The sequence below is a fragment of the Oncorhynchus nerka genome, linkage group LG20, assembly GCF_034236695.1.
Source record: "Oncorhynchus nerka isolate Pitt River linkage group LG20, Oner_Uvic_2.0, whole genome shotgun sequence".
Taxonomy (NCBI): Eukaryota; Metazoa; Chordata; class Actinopteri; order Salmoniformes; family Salmonidae; genus Oncorhynchus; species Oncorhynchus nerka.
In genome coordinates, this window is record NC_088415.1 from 70257634 (window position 1) to 70280193 (window position 22560).

General features: G+C 41.8%; 2 protein-coding genes across 5 annotated transcripts; one reads left to right on the forward strand and one right to left on the reverse strand.

The window, feature by feature from the left end:
• Positions 1-3227: 3227 nt before the first annotated feature.
• Positions 3228-6428, reverse strand: LOC115101778 (protein transport protein Sec61 subunit gamma-like). Its single transcript, XM_029621243.1, has 4 exons — positions 6323-6428; positions 5794-5905; positions 4420-4522; positions 3228-3377 (listed from the first exon to the last, which is right to left on the reverse strand). The coding sequence occupies exons 2-4, from the start codon at positions 5885-5887 to the stop codon at positions 3368-3370; spliced, it is 207 nt and encodes a 68-aa protein (XP_029477103.1). The 5' UTR covers positions 5888-5905; positions 6323-6428; the 3' UTR covers positions 3228-3367.
• Positions 6429-7693: 1265 nt separating this feature from the next.
• LOC115101779 (probable G-protein coupled receptor 141) lies at positions 7694-20043 on the forward strand. 4 transcript variants are annotated; one of them, XM_029621246.2, is made up of 6 exons: positions 7694-7794; positions 9568-9733; positions 10027-10136; positions 18022-18194; positions 18411-18492; positions 18609-20043. In XM_029621246.2, exon 6 carries the CDS (start codon positions 18617-18619, stop codon positions 19505-19507), a length of 891 nt encoding a protein of 296 aa, XP_029477106.2. In that variant the 5' UTR covers positions 7694-7794; positions 9568-9733; positions 10027-10136; positions 18022-18194; positions 18411-18492; positions 18609-18616; the 3' UTR covers positions 19508-20043. The 4 variants fall into 4 exon arrangements, with proteins under 4 accessions (XP_029477106.2, XP_029477108.2, XP_064861792.1 ...); XM_029621248.2 differs by having other exon boundaries at positions 18022-18122; positions 18611-20043; XM_065005720.1 differs by lacking the exon at positions 10027-10136 and having other exon boundaries at positions 18022-18122.
• The last annotated feature ends 2517 nt before the right edge of the window (positions 20044-22560 follow it).

Sequence of the window (22560 nt, forward strand, 5' to 3'; positions counted from 1 at the left end):
CTAACTTGATAGCCTAAAGTTCTCAAAGAAGAATAGCAAGAATCGTGTAAACCAACAGGCAGACCACAAACAGGCAAATAACGGTGCAGTATAACAGTGTTGTGCAGAACGGCATTTTCGGAAGGCACAACTCGTTGGTCCTTGTCACGGATGGGCTATTGCAGCAGAGGGTGGTGCAGTCTGCACAAAGCATCACCAGGGGCAAACTACCTGCCCTCCAGGACACCTACAGCCCCGATGTCACAGGAAGGCCAAAAAGATCATCGAGGACAACCACCCGAGCCACTGCATGTTCACCCCGCTACCATCCAGAAGGTGAGGTAAGTACAGGTGCATCAAAGCTGGGATGAGAGACTGAAAAACAAGGTTCTATCTCATGGCCATGAGACTTTTCATTTAAACAGCCATCACAAACCCAGAGAGGCTGCTGCCTACTTAGACTTGAAATCATTGGCCACTTTAATAAATGGATCACTAGTCATTATAATAATGTTTACATACCATGAAATACTCATCATATATATATATATATACCGTATTTTATACCATCTATTGCATCTTGCCTATGCCGCTCTGTCATTGCTCATCCATATATTTATATATATATATGTTCTTATTCCGATCCTTTACTTAGATGTGTGTTTATTAGGTAATTGTTTTGTAATTGTTAGATTACATGTTAGATATAGCTGCACTGTCGGAACTAGAAGCACAAGCATTTCGCAACACTCACAATAACATCTGCTAACCATGTGTATGTGACCAATAAAATGTGAAAAAAAGAAAAAGCAGACAACCGTACCGGGTTCCACGGGATCACCAACACTGGACAATTAAGGAGTGGAAAAATATTGCCTGGTCCAATGAATCTTGGTTCCTGTTGCGTCATGCTGATGGCAGAGTTAGGATTAGGAGCAAACAGCATTAATACATGTCCCCATCCTGCCTGGTGTCAACGGTAGAGGCTGGTGGTGGTGGTGTAATGGTGTGGGGAATACTTTCCTGGCATACGTTAGGTCCCTTGATACCAAGTGAGCAACATTTCCATGCCAAGACGAATTCAGGCTGTTCTGGAGGCAAAGGGAATAGATGGGTATACCTAATAAACTGGCCACAGTGTATATACATATATTTTAAAGACATATCTAAGGGGGCACAGGGACATGACGCCTCTGGTCTGAGGGCTACAGCAGTCTGCCTACAAAAAGGGGGAATGTTGAAAAGTGTTAGGAATAACAGTCTCGCCTCATACAACATAAAATATTCATCCAGAGCTACAGACTAATCACTAACTTGAAGGAGAATTCTAATTTGAATGTTTAATTTGTTTTTGCCTCAGGAGGTTTTCATCCATTATCCATATGAGTAATATGTGTAATTTAGTCAAACAGTGGATGGACACACTTGAAAGAAAACTACAGTAGCCCTACTCAATCTTCTGACTTGAAGGTTGCTGGATCAAATCCCCGAGCTGACAAGGTAAAAATCTGTCGTTCTGCCCCTGAGCAAGGCAGTTAACCCACTGTTCACCAGGTGCCCGAAGACATGGATGTCGATTAAGGCAGCCCCCCACACATCTCTGATTCAGAAGGGTTGGGTTAAATGTGGAAGACACACTTCGGTTGAATATATTCAGTTGGACAACTGACTAGGTATCCCCCTTTCCCTTAATTTTTTACCTCAGATCATTAAACTTGACCAGGCCTACCTATATTACGCAAACATAAACAAGCCCTTTTGTGTTTAAAGGTAAGACCTACAACCGGCACTTTTATTTTCTTATCTGTCTCACTGGATAAGACTTACACCATTGTGAAGTACACCTACTATGAATGTTGTGAATGCTCATCTTTGTGAATTGTGTGATCAACTCTTCCCTGTGCCTCTCAGCTTGTATGACCTATTATCAATAGAATAGGTCAATGGTATTTTATTTTCTGGGGATATTATATCTTATTGATTGGTCTTTTCCACACCATTGCTCGAAACAAACACCACAGTCGGCAATGTTGCAGCAACCTCAGCATCAATGATTCATACAGTACTTGGATATGATTTTTATTACATGAAGCTTACGATTTTACTCACCTCTTCAAAATGTCATCCATACAGATATCCCCTTCTGGCCCTAAAATCCATAAGCCTGAATAGAACATTCACTCACTCTGGGCTTTGAACCTTTCACAGTGTTTCAAATTCAGTTCCTTCAGCTCTACTTGTTTTCCTTGTGTGTGTTGCAATATTTACAGCAATAAAAGGTTAGTAGGAGGGGAGGAAAATCCAAGTCATATAATATGGAACACACAGGCTCACATAATTAGAATTCCCTAGAGATCCTCTCTGATTCTCAAGATTTTGCAGTGTACAAAGAGGTCATGTTTGCTACTAGCCTTATAAGGGAACAAGGACTACACAAGAGAACATAGTAAATAGAAAAAGTTTGTGTAGCAGCAGCTCTGCAAGCTTATCTTATCTGACTATGATGTGAAGTTGTGCAAAACAAACTGAGCCGGAAATAACTCTTAGATTGATGTTAGAATTAAATGAAAAACAGAAGATAATGAACTTGATTTAATCAATCCATTCAGGGTGTACTGTCATCATATCAGTAATGGAAGACAGCATTAGTCCTTCCTTAGAGGAAACATAACATCGTCCCCAAGCTGTATCACAACCGGCCGTGATTGGTCCCATAGGGGGGCGCACAATTGGCCCAGCGTCGTCCGGGTTTGGCCGGTGTAGGCCGTAATTGTAAATAAGAATTTGTTCTTAATTGACTTGCCTAGTTAATAAATATAGGTAAAAAATACATTTTTAAAAAGAGCACAGCGCATATAAGCCTGGAACACCAAGGATTCAAAGTTAGCCTTAGTGGGAGTGAACATTGAATTCTATGGGTGTGACCTTACTGAGTAAATTATTTTTCATTTCATTTTAGCTAATCACATGACTGCAAGGCATAAATCTAAAACACCAATGGGGGTAGATTAAGCCAAATAAGACAACGCATCGCAAGTTTCTCCCGATCTATCTGTATTGGCTAACTAAGGCCAAGTTTGATGCGTTGGCCCACCAGACTCTTCGCGCATTTGGGGCGGAAGTGTCTGGGAACGAGATTAGAGGAAATATAACCAATAACGTGTTCATCAAAACAATACGGTGAATTCCAAAACTCTTGATCAGTGTTCATATTTTCAGTTATTTAGAGGAAATTAACACCAGAGATGTGAATTCTTACTAAGCCAGATTTATTTACAGAGCAAACAAATATGAACTGAAGATAATAATATACAAAGAAGAAAAAAAACACTTCTCGGCATTTGAACCCATGTCTTGTTGCAGCTAGTCAGTCAGTCCGGAGAGATATTCAACCACCACTGCAAGACAAAATTGCAATTAATTAATTAATATAAAAGAGATAAGAATGTTTTAAAATATGAAAAAGCAATTGCCATGAAGGAACAGTGCCATCTATCATCATTGTGCAGAAATTGATTTACAGAAGGGCTATTCAACTGCCGGCCCACAGTCCAGATCGGACCCTTTCTCAATCACACTGGATCCCTGATCAGTTCTGGAATATTATTTTCAAAATCTGGGGAGGAAATTCCATGCAAAAATCTTATGTTTATTGCCAAAATGACAAATGCTACTAGGCCCTTTAGTGTAGTTTCTAGCGTTTGATGGGATTATTAATTTATTTTTATGAATTTTGCTTTAGCGTTAGAATGGTTTGGACTATAGCATCCACTATGACCCCATTCCTGAAAGCTAAGACTCTCAAGAACGTGCACTTTCCGTTTCCCCTTGATGATGCTCACAAGGTGTGCAGGACTCGTTAGAAGGACATATGAGAAAAAAAGACTGACAATGGGCTGGGATGATACCATTGTCGCAATATTTTTTTCTGCTATATGTTTTAATTTTTGCCATGGAAAATAATCGTCCCGGCCCTACTAATGTCTGGAGAAAATGAATTCAAAGCACACTTCCTTTAGACTGAAATGTTGAACAAGGCTACCGGATTGCTATGTCTTCATGTGTGATTTATAACCTTTATTGAGATAATGGCAATAGGGCCAGAGTCAAAGAGTTTTTCTTAAATACATTGGTACACATTTGTTTTCTAATATAGAGCATCACATAGCCTGCTGGTCCATCTTATCACTGTGTGTTGAGGCAATAAAGACAAAATACTTTGTTTTCAGATGGGAAAGAATGACCCCATTACTTTCAGCAACATTTAAGTGCATTATATGGTGTGCGTGCATAGTTATATATATATATATATATATATATATACAGCTCTTCTGGAGAATAATTGCATGTCGAAAAATTTTCAGCCCCCTGCAACCATAAAGGTATAGTTGAATAGCCCTGATTTACAGTAATACTAAGCTGCTGTTGATTAATACTTACACAATGATGTTGTTGATGGGGATGTGGATGAGTTTGACAAAGAAACCAATGAAACCCATGATAGCAAAACCTATTGCTGTGGCCATTGCAATCTTTGAGAATTCTGAAATTAAAAATAAAAGTTTAATCAGATTTTGCATGGCCAAATTCTGTTGGCTGCTACCTTACACAGTTTGGTTGACCTGAGGCTAACACATCATTAAATCATGTACAGTATTGTAAAACAATGTAGTTTGCTACCCTCTGTTAGTGGATTGCGATTAACCAAAATGTTGGATAAAAATATGTGAATTCCATTTTGTTTGTTTTATTTCGATGTGCTTAACACTCACATTGAGCAGTTTCTCTAGAGATGACACATTCCCGGGCTAGATGTGATTTATGTAGTAGTTTCCAACAGGCCAATATTCTACATAGTTTATTGAAGAAAATATGGTAATTAACTACAATGACCATAATGCATTGCGTGCCTTGTCCGGTCTGTGTGTTTCTTTGCCTGCTAAGTTAGGTTAGTGTGGGGAAGACATGGAGAGTGAGACGAGAGAAGAATGCGCGAACGAGGGAGAGTGTCGTTGCTTCACGAGGTATCTCTACCAGAAAATACATGAACTAAGTGATGGATGGTTGGTATTCAGCAGTCATAAAAGTGCGCCTTATTTACTAATAAAAGTGTTATTTTGAGAGACAGCATAGGCAGCAGCTTTATACAGATGCGATAATGACTTGGAATTAAATAATAAATTCATCAAATGTTATATACACACACAACTGAAATATTTTATTAAAGTAATGTGAATAAATGTTGGTTAATAAGTGATAAACAGGGCAGTCACTACCACCATGGGACTTATTAATTGTTTTATTTTGTGTCGTTACAGCATTCAACCCACAATGCATTATTATTTTATTTTATTTTATACATCAAAACTGAAAACATTATATTTTTTATAAATAATCGAACCTAAATTACATCAAAAAGCACGAATCGCTCAGCACTACCTTTTGTATGCTACCTTATGAAGTTAGATCAACCAGAAGCTAACAAATCATTAAATCAATTCAATAGAAGAAATGTGCGGTATTGTTATTGTAAAAAATTATGTATGGATTTGGATAGTCAACTGATAAAAGCAGAAAATAAAAGACAGTGACAGAAAGGAATGATCTATAATACAAATACATATGCCCAATCAGTTCTACGCATATATGATGACATCATGCTAGGAAGGGAGGCTTGCGAGAATTCCTCAAAAGGTAACTACATTTCGTTTTATTTACAGTATAAGGGTACCGTGTTGTCTAAGAAACGTCGACCATTCACAACAGCCAGCCATTCATGATAAGGATAAATAACTATGATACAAAATAGATTACCTTTTCTGTCTGGCTTGGTACACCTCTTCACAAGCCTTATTGAGTCCTTCACAAACTGCCGGCTGGGCTCCACAAATTGCATTACTTGGTCCATGTTGGAAAGGTTTTGATCCTAATGGGGGAACAATACATACAATTTATAAGTTCATGTATAGGCCTACTCACCAGCATATATACATCTAATACAGTGTAAGCTTTTAGGTTCGTGTCATTTTGCTGTAGCTCAGTAGCCTATACACCAGTGTAACCCTCTAATACCATAAACTTCAGGCTTGGGTAGCCTTCATATTTCAACACACTGGTTTGTGCAATGTTTAACATTTCGTGAAGACATTGAAATAGTTAGTTACACTGTAGCCGATACTGCAGCTCAGCCAATGTAAGATAGCTATATTGTAACGACTGTTCTTCTGAAAACAACATATTGTTAAAGCTCTTACACTGCGTGGCTTGATGAAACTTCTAAACTATTAACAACACAAAAATAGATCTGTAAATTAATGTGATAGGGTAATTCTAGTAGACTTACCGGAGTTCTCTTCTGAAGACTTATTTATGTGACTGCTCTAGGTAAAGGCCACGTATGTTCTAAAAGCCGACGTCGACATCGGGTAAATACGCATGCGCTCAAGGGTAACTCGGATGTGAAGGATGACGCCAACTCTGACGCACGCGAAATAGGAAAAGTAGCGACATTCTTCGGGGGTGTAAACCGAGCTTTCGTGTCCTGAGTAAATCTAGTAAATGCACTTACTTATGAATCAAATAATGCCTAATGGAATAGCTAAACTACATGCTCTCCCGAGAACCTCTATATGGATGTAGTAAACCACCGTGCCCGTGATAATTCCGAAACCAATGTACTTCTGTGAACATAACGCTAAGAAAGAAAGGGAGTGCCTGTTAACCTTAAAATACATGGTATTGGTATAGGCAGCTTGTATGAATACAATTAAATCCCTTCCTGCCCAGATAGGAATATTTTTTACTAACATGTGCATGGCTAAAAAGGACTGTCCTCATGCACACACCCTTAAATCAAATGTAAATCCACCTATTCCTCTACAATGTATGGAAACCATTTCTAGAGGCAGTCATTCAGGCATGGACTTTGAAGCTGTGCAAGATTGAATGCAGTCACTCACTCACTAGATGGTAGTAAGGTGCCATGTACTGCATATGGCTGTCTTTCAGAAAACAGTGGTAGCAGTTTCAGCAAACGCCTTGTTCAAGATCTTGAGTCATTGTTCCTACCCTTAAAAATTGACCTTGGTACTACTATGGTACTTTCATTCATACCATGGTATAGTTTGAATCATGGAAATGTACTGTGGTTTTAACTTTGAAGTATGATGTTACTGCCATGCACTTAAATAATACTATGGTATTGCCTCATTTTTACCATGGTATAGATGTGGATCATGGAAATACCATGGTAATGCACAATAATGATAAATGGTAGCAAAAATGATCATATGGTACAATCTTTATTAATTGTGCGTTACCATAGTACAATGGCAGTATAATGCATTAAATAAATAAACTCCCCAAGGTCAAAAGAGTTTGGTTGGTATTATATTGGTGAATTTATTTACCAGTATGGGCAAGTTTCTGATAAAGTCAGAGACAGGCTACTATTGTTGGTCCTAGTTTGACTGTAACATTAAAGATAAAGGGAAATAGCTGCTGTGAAAAAGGGGAAATACTTTCTGTATAGTGTTGTTTTTTTGCTCATGTTCGGGTTCCCTGTGTTGCCAACCTGAAATGTGGGAGAATGTGAGATATATGGCAGCCTAATCTTTGGCATTTTGTAATCATTTACAGTATTTATAGTAACGTTTTTTTTTTGCTGCTCTAGTGGTTGCTTCACGTGCTCTTACTCTACATTGGCTCTGCCTAGTCAGCCTGCCTGCCTAGTCAGTTGAATGAGGGACCCGAGTTCATTAAAAACTGAAGAGGGAAGCACCAGATAAAATAGATATTTTAAACGTTATCATCACGGTGAGCGAGTTATAGAGCACATGATATGAAACACAAAGTTAAGCAGAGTGTGATGATATAATTGTTGTTATTTCTTGATGATGTTTTGATAGTTTGGATAATTTATAAAAGTCTGTTAGCATAGAAGCTGACGTCGGCTAAAGTTAGCTTTAGTCAAGCTAATGACAAGATCAACGAACGTTGTTAACAAAGAAAAACATTGTAACTTGCTGTTTTTAGGTATAGGTTGAGAATTACATGATTAAAATGTATCTAGGCGATAAGATGATAATAACTTTTTTGAATTGTTTTATGTTGGCTATTTAGAATTGTATAAGAGTCAGTTGAATGACTGAGAGCCAACGGAAAACTGTATTGAAGAGAGAATCAAATCAAAATCAAATGTATTTATATAGCCCTTCTTACATCAGCTGATATCTCAAAGTTCTGTACAGAAACCCAGCCTAAAACCCCAAACAGCATGCAATGCAGGTGTAGAAGCACGGTGGCTAGGAAAAACTCCCTAGAAAGGCCAAAACCTAGGAAGAAACCTAGAGAGGAACCAGGCTATGAGGGGTGGCCAGTCCTCTTCTGGCTGTGCCGGGTGGAGATTATATCAGAACATGGCCAAGATGTTCAAATGTTCATAAATGACCAGCATGGTCAAATAATAATAATCACAGTAGTTGTCGAGGGTGCAACAGGTCAGCACCTCAGGAAGACCCAGAAGCACTGGATAAACTATTTTAAATCTTCAAGGTTTCAGACTCCCTTCATTCTTCTCACCATACCCTATTCAGGTCCCAAGGTTTAAGAGGGTACACTACACTACCATGTGTGTTGTGGGTTTTCACTATGAGCTAAAGGGGTAACGTTACTAAGCCCATGCTTTGCCATTCCAAGAGCTAGTAGTGAATGTTGCATTATTTGAGTACCATAAATTACTAGGTTTTGGTGACTTTACCTGAAAAACGGTGGGACACAGACCATCATAATACATTGTAAACAACTTCCATGCTTTCATCTTTCACTACATGCTGCTAGTACAAAAACATTATTTTTTTCATTGTACTACCTTGATGCATGTTTTTTGGTCACTACCATGGCAGGAAAATACAATGGTATTTCCACCAGTACCATGGTATTTTCCTGCCATGGTAGTGACTAAAAATGCATGATAGTACCATGGTAGTTTTTTCATTGTACTACCATGGTATATTTCTGTAAGGTTATACATGTCCAGTACAAAAGTTCTGTATTATGGCTTGCACAATTACCATATAACTGAGTAACCAACAGTTATGGATGAGGACAGTCTGTGAAGCTCAAATAAATGCTTCACAGAGTTCAAGTAACAGACAGTAACAGATCTCAACATCAACTGTTCAGAGGAGCCTGAGTGAATCAGGTCTTCATGGTCAAATTTCTGCAAAGAAACCACTACTAAAGGACACCAATAATAAGAAGAGACTTGCTTGGGCCAAGAAACACAAGCAATGGACATTAGACTGGTGGAAATCTTTCTTTGGTCTGATGAGTCCAAATTTGAGATTTTTGGTTCCAATTGCTGTGTCTTTGTGAGACGCAGAGTAGGGGGATGGATGATCTCTGCATGTCTGGTTCCCACCGTGATGCATGGAGGAGGAGGTGTGATGGCGCTTTGCTGGTGACAATGTCAGTGATTTATTTAGAATTCAAGGCACACTTGACCAGCATGGCTACCACAGCATTCTGTATTGATACGCCATCGCATCTGGTTTGTGCTTATTGGGACTATCATTTGTTTTTCAACAGGACAATGACCCAAAACACACCTCCAGACTGTGTAAGGGCTATTTGACCAAGAAGGGGAGTGCTGCATCAGATGACTTGGCCTCCACAATCACCCAACTTCAACCTAATTGAGATGAGTTGGACCACAGAGTGAAGGAAAAGCAGCCAACAAGTGCTCAGAATCCAGGTGTGTCCAAACTTTTAGCTGGTACTGTATATATTTGTTTCCTATTTGAACGGTTTGTACGGAGACGGTTATTACGGTCATTTGGCTGCCCAATTATCGCAATCCAAAAATACCATGACTGTCACAGTCCTATTCTGTATACAGCATTCATACGCATAGCAGGCCTTATAGGCTACTGCACAATATGCATGTGTAAGCATTCAAGCCAATCTCTTGACATTTTTTTCAGACAATTGACATATCATATTTATATGAATATTCCAAGGATAATGTTCAGTCCCATGTTTTCCCAGGCATTTGGCACCTGAGTTCCCATAGTTTCTGAGCCATCTTGTCATCCCTGGCAGCCCTTGTACAGCTGGAGGATTTACAGTCACTGTTTGAACAATACAAATTAAATCCAGTAAGTAAACTTGGAGTCACCCAATTATATGGTGTGTAGTCCTCCCACTATGACTCGGGAAACCATGCAGTTTATTAGGCTACAGATTAAAGTTATAATGAACTTCACAGGGTGGTGAAGATCTTGATGCTCCTTTCAAGAAATGATGAGGGTCTTATTCTGGTGACATGATGATTGATTCTTGACCACCATTTAACAATAATAATAATTTAATTATATAGACTAGCCTACCCACACTGTATCTGTGAGCAGTTGGCGAAGATGAGAAGAAGGAACTGAGATCAACGTTGATAGCTTGCTACTACTATAATTGATTTTGATCAAAAACAATATGTTTCTTGCACATGATGTATTTATCAGTGTTATTGACCTCATAATAAGCCAGTAATTCCAGTAGACATAATTCATTTAAACTGTCTTAATTTTAATTAGACTTTACTAACAACAAGAGGGCTTTGTGTTGAAGCCTATTTCTTCATATTCTTCCTGTTTGGCAGATGAAATTAGGCTATAGACTGCTATATCCATAGATTTGTCGGTCATTTGTCTGAGTTTTTTATCCTAAAAAACTCCCCTAGTCCTTGCCGATGACAAGCATACCCATAACATGATGCAACCACCACCATGCTTGAAAATATGAAGAGAAGTACTCATAGTGATGTGTTGTGTTGGATTTGCCCCCAACATAACGCTTTGTATTTTTTTTTTTTTTTGCAGTATTACTTTAGTGCCTTATTGCAAACAGGATGCATGTTTTGGCATATTTTTATTCTGTATAGGCTTCCTTCTTTTCACTCTGTCATTTATGTTAGTATTGTGGAGTAACTACAATGTTGTTGATCCATCCTCAGTTATCACCTATCACAGCCATTCAACTCGGTTTTAAAATCACCATTGGCCTCATCAGGCCAAAATCACAATTTGCCTCATCAGGCTAATTTCTACCAGCATGTTAAATGTGCAACCAGAGGGAGAAAAAAACTCTAGACCACCTTTACTCCACACACAGAGACGCGTACAAAGCTCTCTCTCGCCCTCCATTTGGCAAATCTGACCATAATTCTATCCTGATTCCTGCTTACAAGCAAAAATTAAGGCAGGAAGCACCAGTGACCCGGTCAATAAAAAAGTGGTCAGATGAAGCAGATGCTAAACTACAGGACTGTTTTGCTAGCACAGACTGGAATATGTTCCGGGATTCTTCCGATGGCATTGAGGTGTATACCACATCAGTCACTGGCTTCATAAATAAGTGCATGGATGACATCGTCCCCACAGTGACTATACGTACATACCCCAACAAGCCATGGATTACAGGCAATATCCGCACTGAGCTAATGGATAGAGATGCCACTTCAAGGAGCGGGACTCTAACCCGGAAGCTATGCCCTCCGATGAACCATCGAACAGGCAAAGCATCAATACAGGACTAAGATCGAATCGTACACCGGCTTCGACGCTCGTCGAATGTGGCAGGGCTTGCCAACTATAACAGACTACAAAGGGAAGCACAGCCGAGAACTGCCCAGTGACATGAGCCTACCAGAAGAGCTAAATTACTTCTATGCTTGCTTCGAGGCAAGTAACACTTGGACTCCCGAGTGGCGCAGCGGTCTAAGGCACTGCATCTCAGTGCAAGAGGCGTCACTATAGTACCTGGTTTGAATCCAGGCTGTATCACATCCGGCCGTGACTGAGAGTCGCAGAGGACCTGGCGACCTTGGTTTGCGCGCCAATTGTGCGTCGCCCCACGGACCTCTCGGTCGCGGCCGGCTGCGACAGAGCCTCTGGTGGCACAGCTATCACTGCAATGCAGTGCCCTAGACCACTGCGCCACCCAACATGTTTCAAGCAGACCACCATAATCCCTTTGCCCAAGAACACTAAAGTAACCTGCCTGAATAACTACCGACCGTTGCACTCACGTCTGTAGCCATGACGTGCTTTGAACGGCTGGTCATGGATCACATGAACACCATTATCCCAGAAACCCTAGACCCACTCAAATTTGCATACCGCACTAACACTTCACATTGCCCTTTCCCACCTAGACAAAAGGAACACCTATGTGAGAATGCTATTCATTGACTACAGCTCAGCGTTCAACACCATAGTGCCCTCAAAGCTCATCACTAAGCTAAAGATCCTGGGACTAAACAACTCCCTCTGCAACTGGATCCTGGACTTCCTGACGGGCCTCCCTCGGGATAAGGGTAGGTAACAACACAGGGGATCCTCAACACGGGCCCCTCAGGGGTGCGTGCTCAGTCCCCTCCTGTACTCCCTGTTCACTCATGACTGCACGGCCAGGCACGACTCCAACACCATCATTAAGTTTGCCGATGACACAACAGTGGTAGGCCTGATCACTGACAACAACGAGATAGCCTATAGGGAGGAGGTCAGACATCTGGCCGTGTGGTGCCAGGACAACAATGGAGATGAGTGTGGACTACAGGAAAAGGAGGAAAAGGAGCACGCCCCCATTCTCATCGAGGGGCTGTAGTGGAGCAGGTTGAGAGCTTCAAGTTCCTTGGTGTCCACATCACCAACAAACTAACATGGTCCAAGCACACCAAGACAGTCTTGAAGAGGGCACAACAAAAACTATTCCCCCTCAGCAGACTGAAAAGATTTGGCCTGGGTCCTCAGAACCTCAAAAGGGTCTACAGCTGAACCATCGAGAGCATGACTGGTTGCATCACTGCCTGGTATGGCTACTGCTCGGCCTCCGACTGCAAGGCACTCCAGAGGGTAGTACGAACGGCCCAATACATCACTGGGGCCAAGCTTCCTGCCATCCAGGACTTCTATACCATGCGGTATCAGAGGAAGGCCCAAAAAATTGTCAAAGACTCCACCCACCCTAGTCATAGACTGTTCTCTCTGCTACCGCATGGTAAGAGGTACCAGAGCGCCAAGTCTAGGTCCAAGAGGCTTCTAAACAGCTTCTACCCTCAAGCCACACAACTCCTGAACATCTAATCAAATGGCTACCCAGACTATTTTCATTGCCCTGCCCACCCCCTTTTACACTGCTGCTACTCTGTTATTATCTATGCATAGTGACTTTAATAACTCTACCTTCATGTACATATTACCTCAATTACCTAGACTAACCGGTGCCCCCGCACATTGACTCTTTACCGGTACCCCCTCTATATAGCCTCACTATTGTTATTTTACTGCTACTCTTTAATTATTTGTTACTTTTTTCTTATACTTATTTTTTTTAATGTATTTTTTAAACTGCATTTTTGGTTAAGGTTTTGTAAGTAAGCATTTCACTGTAAGGTCTGCACCTGTTGTATTTGGCGCATGTGACAAATAACATTTGATTTGATCGTGGTGAAATCCCTGAGCTGTTTCCTTCCTCTCCGGCAACTGAGTCAGGAAGGGCTTCTGTATCTTTGTATTGATACACAATACAAAGTGTAATTAATAACTGCACCATGCTCAAAGAGATATTCAATGTGTTCTTTATTTTTACCCAACAACTAATAGGTGCCCTTTGTGAACCATTGGAATACCTCCCTGGTCTTTGTGCTTGAAATTCACTGTTCAACTGAGGGACTTTACATATAATTTGTATGTGTGGGGTATGTGCAGTCGTTTAAAAGTAATGTTAAACACTATTATTGCACACAGAGTCAGTCCATGCATCTTATTATGTGATGTGTTAAGTACATCTTTACTTCTGAATTCATTTAGGCTTGCCATACAAAAGGTTTTAATACTTAATTAATTTGTAAACATTTCTAAAAACATAATTCCACTTTGACATAATTGGGTATTGTATGTAGATCATTGACACAAAATGTCAATTTAATACATTTTAAATTCAGGCCGTAATACAGCAGAATGTGGAAAACGTCAAGGGGTGTGAATACTTTCTGAAGGCACTGTACATAGCTACTTCAATTACCTCGTTCCCCGCACATCGACTCGGTACTGGTTCTCACTGTATATAACCATGTTCTTTTTTCTCGTTATTGTTATTCATTATTCATTGTGTATTTATTCCTCATGTCACTTTTTATATTGCATTTTTGTATCTTTAATTCTGTATTGTTTGTCTACCTATGTTTACAGAGCATGTGACAAGAAAATGTGATTTAATTTGAATCTCAAATCAAATCAAATCCATTTTTATTCGTCACATACACATGGTTAGCAGATGTTAATGCGAGTGTAGCGAAATGCTTGTGCTTCTAGTTCTGACAATGCAGTAATAACCAACAAGTAATCTAACTAACAATTCCAAAACTACTGTCTTATACACAGTGTAAGGGGATAAAGAATATGTACATAAGGATATATGAATGAGTGATGGTACAGAGCAGCATAGGCAAGATACAGTAGATGGTATCGAGTACAGTATATACATATGAGATGAGTATGTAAACAAAGTGGCATAGTTAAAGTGGCTAGTGATACATGTATTACATAAGGATGCAGTCAATGATATAGAGTACAGTATATACGTATGCATATGAGATGAATAATGTAGGGTAAGTAACATTATATAAGGTAGCATTGTTTAAAGTGGCTAGTGATATATTTACATCATTTCCCATCAATTCCCATTATTAAAGTGGCTGGAGTTGAGTCAGTGTCAGTGTCAGTGTGTTGGCAGCAGCCACTCAATGTTAGTGGTGGCTGTTTAACAGTCTGATGGCCTTGAGATAGAAGCTGTTTTTCAGTCTCTCGGTCCCAGCTTTGATGCACCTGTACTGACCTCGCCTTCTGGATGATAGCGGGGTGAACAGGCAGTGGCTCGGGTGGTTGATGTCCTTGATGATCTTTATGGCCTACCTGTAACATTGGGTGGTGTAGGTGTCCTGGAGGGCAGGTAGTTTGCCCCCGGTGATGCGTTGTGCAGACCTCACTACCCTCTGGAGAGCCTTACAGTTGAGGGCGGAGCAGTTGCCGTACCAGGCGGTGATACAGCCCGCCAGGATGCTCTCGATTGTGCATCTATAGAAGTTTGTGAGTGCTTCTGGTGACAAGCCGAATTTCTTCAGCCTCCTGAGGTTGAAGAGGCGCTGCTGCGCCTTCTTCACGATGCTGTCTGTGTGAGTGGACCAATTCAGTTTGTCTGTGATGTGTATGCCGAGGAACTTAAAACTTGCTACCCTCTCCACTACTGTTCCATCGATGTGGATAGGGGGGTGTTCCCTCTGCTGTTTCCTGAAGTCCACAATCATTTCCTTAGTTTTGTTGACGTTGAGTGTGACACCACACTCCGAGGGCCCTCACCTCCTCCCTGTAGGCCGTCTCGTCATTGTTGGTAATCAAGCCTACCACTGTTGTGTCGTCCGCAAACTTGATGATTGAGTTGGAGGCGTGCGTGGCCATGCAGTCATGGGTGAACAGGGAGTACAGGAGAGGGCTCAGAACGCACCCTTGTGGGGCCCCAGTGTTGAGGATCAGCGGGGTGGAGATGTTGTTGCCTACCCTCACCACCTGGGGGCGGCCCGTCAGGAAGTCCAGTACCCAGTTGCACAGGGCGGGGTCGAGACCCAAGGTCTCGAGCTTGATGACGAGCTTGGAGGGTACTATGGTGTTGAATGCCGAGCTGTAGTCGATGAACAGCATTCTCACATAGGTATTCCTCTTGTCCAGATGGGTTAGGGCAGAGTGCAGTGTGGTTGAGATTGCATCGTCTGTGGACCTATTTGGGCGGTAAGCAAATTGGAGTGGGTCTAGGGTGTCAGGTAGGGTGGAGGTGATATGGTCCTTGACTAGTCTCTCAAAGCACTTCATGATGACGGAAGTGAGTGCTACGGGGCGGTAGTCGTTTAGCTCAGTTACCTTAGCTTTCTTGGGAACAGGAACAATGGTGGCCCTCTTGAAGCATGTGGGAACAGCAGACTGGTATAGGGATTGATTGAATATGTCCGTAAACACACCGGCCAGCTGGTCTGCGCATGCTCCGAGGGCGCGGCTGGGGATGCCGTCTGGGCCTGCAGCCTTGCGAGGGTTAACACGTTTAAATGTCTTACTCACCTCGGCTGCAGTGAAAGAGAGTCCGCATGTTTTCGTTGCAGGCTGTGTCAGTGGCACTGTATTGTCCTCAAAGCGGGCAAAGAAGTTATTTAGTCTGTCTGGGAGCAAGACATCCTGGTCCGTGACTGGGCTGGATTTCTTCTTGTAGTCCGTGATTGACTGTAGACCCTGCCACATGCCTCTTGTGTCTGAGCCGTTGAATTGAGATTCTACTTTGTCTCTGTACTGACGCTGAGCTTGTTTGATAGCCTTGCGGAGGGAATAGCTGCACTGTTTGTATTCGGTCATGTTACCAGTCACCTTGCCCTGATTAAAAGCAGTGGTTCGCGCTTTCAGTTTCACGCGAATGCTGCCATCAATCCACGGTTTCTGGTTAGGGAATGTTTTAATCGTTGCTATGGGAACGAAATTTTCAACGCACGTTCTAATGAACTCGCACACCAAATCAGCGTATTCGTCAATATTGTTATCTGACGCAATACGAAACATATCCCAGTCCACGTGATGGACGCAGTCTTGGAGTGTGGAGTCAGCTTGGTCGGACCAGCGTTGGACAGACCTCAGCGTGGGAGCCTCTTGTTTTAGTTTCTGTCTGTAGGCAGGGATCAACAAAATGGAGTCGTGGTCAGCTTTTCCGAAAGGGGGGCGGGGCAGGGCCTTATATGCGTCGCGGAAGTTAGAGTAACAATGATCCAAGGTTTTTCCACCCCTGGTTGCGCAATCGATATGCTGATAAAATTTAGGGAGTCTTGTTTTCAGATTAGCCTTGTTAAAATCCCCAGCTACAATGAATGCAGCCTCCGGATAAATGAATTCCAGTTTGCAAAGAGTCAAATGTTTCCGTGAAGCAAAGAACGTTACAGTCTCTGATGTCCCTCTGGAATGCTACCCTTGCTCGGATTTCATCAACCTTGTTGTCAAGAGACTGGACATTGGCGAGAAGAATGCTAGTGAGTGGTGCACGATGTGCCCATCTCCGGAGTCTGACCAGAAGACCGCCTCGTTTCCCTCTTTTTCTGAGTCGTTTTTTTGGGTCGCTGCATGGGATCCATTCCGTTGTCCTGTTTGAAAGGCAGAACACAGGATCCGCGTCGCGAAAAACATATTCTTGGTCGTACTGATGGTGAGTTGACGCTGATCTTATATTCAGTATTTCTTCTCGACTGTATGTAATGAAACCTAAGATGACCTGGGGTACTAATGTAAGAAATAACACATAAAAAAAAAAAAATGCATAGTTTCCTAGGAACGAGAAGCGAGGCGGCCATCTCTGTCGGCGCCGGACAGGGTTGTGGTTAAAGCTAGGGTTAGCGTGAACTGGAATGTGGTCATAAAGCTAGGATTAGGGTTGTGGTTGAATTGTGAAAATAATGATTCCTCTCAGATTATTGGTGATACAAAGGAATCAGGAAGTGTTTGGTGCTTCCCCAAGCCTGACAATGTAGAAAGGTGACTTCCTTGTGTTAGTAATCTATTTCACATCAATAAAGGGTTGTGACATACGTCTCCTATAATTCAGACGGTTTATCAGTGTCATGAGCTACAAGGCAGGTTGAGCACCTTCTCAGAAGATGTTCTACATTCAGATTCTGCGTCCTCCACCTCTCAATTACAGGTACATTACTGTAGCATTGACATTATATAAACTAAAAAGGAATGACTGTAAACCCTATCTTTGGTATTCAGACAATATTTACTTTGACGTCTCATCTGTCAATAATAGGACATATTTGGTTATATTTCTGTAGATAATGATGTACTTCAATAGAAATTTGATATCAAACAAAGATATGGGATCTCCACACATACGGTAGTATTGGCCACAAACAGAAAACACATTCTGAGTTAATAATTATCCAACTGTTCCACCTGACAGGTCGTATCTGCATACCAATGGCTCTGCTGGAGAGGTCAGTTCTAAGGTGTGTGTGCAGCCAGTGAATACTCTGAAGCGGACAACCTTATGTTAGGTCAACGGTATGACTATGTTTTTCTCTCATTTCTTGCTTCAGAAGAGGGTCAGGTGAATTTGTGGTTTTATTTAATCAGGTATTTTCTGTTTTATTCATTTCCCATGTATTCCCGTAGCCAGTTTATTTTAGTGAGCTTTTCAGATGACTGAGATCATGACTATTAATCACGTTTGTCAGTGCTGTTTAGCTATGTACATGTTCTATGAGTATTGTATATATATATATAGTCCATTTTCCATACAGTTGCCTACTATTTCCATACTGTACTATTGACACACTTTTACTCCCACAGCCCCATATCTTCTATATTTAATTTAGGTCATTTAGCTGACACTCTTATCCAGAGGAACATACAGTTGGTGCATTAAACTAAGGTAAGACGACATGGCCCCCTAACCTAACATTACATTTATAAGAATACTGTATGTATCTAAATAATGTTACATGTCTTACTTCAAATTCTCCTTATTTCACAATTCATGACACCAAGAGGAGAGGATGGGGAATGGGACAAATGTCGACAATGCCATACCTAAATCATACAGAGATGCATTGCTGTCAATATACACTATTGTGCTCGTTGGAGGGACCATCAGCATGTCCCTCATGATCAACATCATCAAGTCCAACGTCCGCTCGGTGACCACTACAGCCGTTCTGAACCTGATCGTGGTCCACTTCGTCTTCCTCCTGACTGTGCCCTTCCGCCTTTATTTCTATGCGGCCGGCGAGTGGCATCTTGGTCCTAACTTTTGCAAGGTGGTCAGTGCCATGATCCACGCCCACATGTACTTAGCCTTCGTCTTCTATGTGATCATTCTGGTGATCCGCTACCTGAGTTTCTTCAGGAGGTTCAATCAGATGGAGTTCTACAGGAGGCTGCACGCCCTGGGGGCTAGTGCTGCTGTCTGGGGCCTCATGCTCATTGTGGTGGTCCCTTTGACTGCTGTGAAGTATGGATCATCTACAGATAATAATACAACAACCAATGACAACCAGTGCTTCAATTTCGGAAGGATCTTTGACGAGAAACATACTGTGGCTGTGCTGAATTACATCATCTGTGCTCTCATCATCGTGGTTACATTGGCCCTGGCCTGTTGCCAAGTGTGGATTTTGGGCTGTGTGTACAGAACTCACAGGGCGATGATCTTCTCTCAACAGGAGTTTTGGGCTCAGATCAAAAGTCTTTGCTTTATGCTGGTCATTATAGTATGCTTTGTTCCATACAATGTATTCAGGATTTACTATGTGAGTAATTATAATGTCAGTCTCCAAATGAAGAATGAGTTTGCCCTTGCTATCACAACGTTCAGCTGCTTTGACATGTTGACTTTTATAGGGAGGGGGTCGTTCAGACCCTGTGATACAACATGTTGTGTATCATAAGAATAACATGAGAATGTACTTTTTCTTATGATATGTGATGTAAAGAATGTAACATGAGAATAGGACTCTATTTGCACCTTAATTAATACCAAATTATAAAACTGTACAGACTCTTTGATATACTTACTTCACAGCAAACAATATCAGAAGTAACAGTTACTTCAGTATATACCTCTTTCTAGCAGTTCCCTAAGTGGGATACGTCCTTCAGGTTAAATCAGAAAAGACATGAAAACAAATAGTGGAGCGGTGTTTATTGTTCTTGTTGTACAGTTCTGGAACATGATACAAAGTATTTACATACTCCCACCACATGGATGGGTTTCTACAAATTAGCTAAACTGATTCTGATTTAACAGTCACCTACAATTTGGCATACTGTAACACATTAGCATAACAAACATACAGTGCATGATCAAACATTTTGTGAATTATCAAATTTTGATAAACCATGCATTCTTTATCATCTTTTTTTACAACTACATTTTCAAGTGAATTATATGTTTCATTAAAATTTACTCTGTTTGTTCAGTGTTTCACATTTGCCTTCCTTTTGGGAAAACATTTCCATATTAATTAGGAAGGAATAATATAGTAACAATTGATCTACATAAACTCAGCAAAAAAAAGAACTGCCCTCTCGCTGTCAACAGCGTTTATTTTCAGCAAACTTAACATGTGTGAATATTTATATGAACATAACAAGATTCAACAACTGATACATAAACTGAACAAGTTCCACAGACATGTGACTGACAGAAATGTAATAATGTGTCACTGAACACGGGAGGGGGGGGGGGTCAAAATCAAAAGTAACAGTATCTGGTGTGGCCACCAGCTGCATTAAGTACTGCAGTGCAATCTCCTCCTCATGAACTGCACCAGATTTGCCAGTTCTTGCTGTGAGATGCCCCCCTCTTCCACCAAGGCACCTGCAAGTTCCCGGCATTTCTGGGGGGAATGGCCCTAGCCCTCACCCTCCGATTCAACAGGTCCCAGACGTGCTCAATGGGATTGAGATCCGATGTCTTCGTTGGCCATGGCAGAACACTGACATTCCTGACTTGCAGGAAATCACGCACAGAACGAACAGTATGGCTGGTGGCATTGTCATGTTGGAGGGTCATGTCAGGATGAGCCAGCAGGAAGGGTACTACATGAGGGAGGAGGATGTCTTCCCTGTAACACACAGCGTTGAGATTGACTCCAATGTCAACAAGCTCAGTCCGATGATGCTGTGACACACCGCCCCAGACCATGACGGCCCCTTCACCTCCAAATTGTTCCAGCACCAGAGTACAGGCCTCGGTGTAACGCTCATTCCTTTGACGATAAATACGATTCCGACCATCACTCCTGGTGAGACAAAACCGTGACTCGTCAGTGAAGAGCACTTCTTCCAGTCCTGTCTGGTCCAGCGACGGTGGGTTTGTGCCCACAGGCGATGTTGTTGCCGGTGATGTCTGGTGAGGACCTGCCTTACAACAGGCCTACAAGCCCCCAGTCCAACCTATTGAGGACAGTCTGAGCACTGATGGAGGGATTGTGCGTTTCTGGTGTAACTCGGGCAATTGTTGTTGCATTCCTGTACCTGTCCCGCAGGTGTGATGTTCGGATGTACCGATCCTGTGCAGGTGTTGTTACACGTGGTCTGCCACTGCGAGGATGATCAGCTGTCCGTCTTGTTTCCGCTGTCTTGGGCGTCTCACAGTACGGACATTGCAATTTATTGCCTTGGCCCCATCTGCAGTCCTCATGCCTCCTTACAGCACGGCAGGTTCAAGCAGATGAGCAGGGACCCTGGGCATCTTTCTTTTGGTGTTTTTCAGAGCCAGTAGAAAGGCCTCTTTAGTGTCCTAAGTTTTCATAACTGTGACCTTAATTTCCTACCGTCTGTAAGCTGTTAGTGTCTTAACGACCGCTCCACAGGTGCATGTTCATTAATTGTTTATGGTTCATTGAACAAGCATGGGAAACAGTGTTTAAACCCTTTACAATGAAGATCTGTGAAGTTATTTAGATTTTTACAAATTATCTTTGAAAGACAGGGTCCTGAAAAAGGGACGTTTCTTTTTTTTGCTGAGTTTAGTATGACTGCATCAGTGAAATTGCCCATCAGCGACTTTTTAAAGCATGTTACATAGAAAGTATAGGCATACACAATGCGTAACAGGGTTGGGGTCAATTCCAGACAATTTAGGAAGTACACTGAAATTCCAAATCTCTACGATACTTTTCAATTAGGAAAATTTGGGCTTGGAATTGGAGGGGCCTCCTGGGTGGTGCAGTGGTCTAAGACACTGCCTTGCAGTGTTAGCTGTGCCACTTGAAATTCTGGGTTCGAGTCCAGGCTCTGTCGTAGCCGCCCATGACCAGGAGACCCATGGGGTGGCGCGCAATTGGCCCAGCGTCGTCCGGGTTATGGGAGGGTTTGGCCAGCAGGGATGTCCTTGTCCCATCACGCACTAGCAACTCCTGTGGCGGGCCGGGCGTAGTACGCGCTGACACGGTTGCCAAGTGTACGGTGTTTCCTCCAACCCATTGGTGCTGCTGGCTTCCGTTTTAGGTGGGCATTGTGTCAAGAAGCACTGTAGCTTCTTGACACAAGGACGCATGGCTCTCGACCTTCGCCTCTGCCGAGTCCATACGGGTGTTGCAGCGATGAGACAATTGGATACCATGAAATTAGGGAGAAAAAAAACGATTGGAATTTGATTTACTGTCTGAATAGATTGAAATGGAATTGACCCCAACCATGGTGCATAACGCCATCATATCATTTGGTAAGCATTTATTACACATACACACCTACTTTAGTGGTGCTTGGCTTCAACAACAGCACTGCAAAATGTTAAACTAACTTGGAATTAAAAAAGTGTATCTTAAAGTACTGGTTGCTACATCTGTGGTCGTCATCAATAGTGATACAGTCTCAGGTGTAAACTACAACTCCTAACAAAGCATACAAAAAGTATAAAATAGTGTACGTGCATTTTTAAAGAAACACTGAGCAAATTAAGATGTTGACAGACCTAGTGTAATCTATTCTGTAA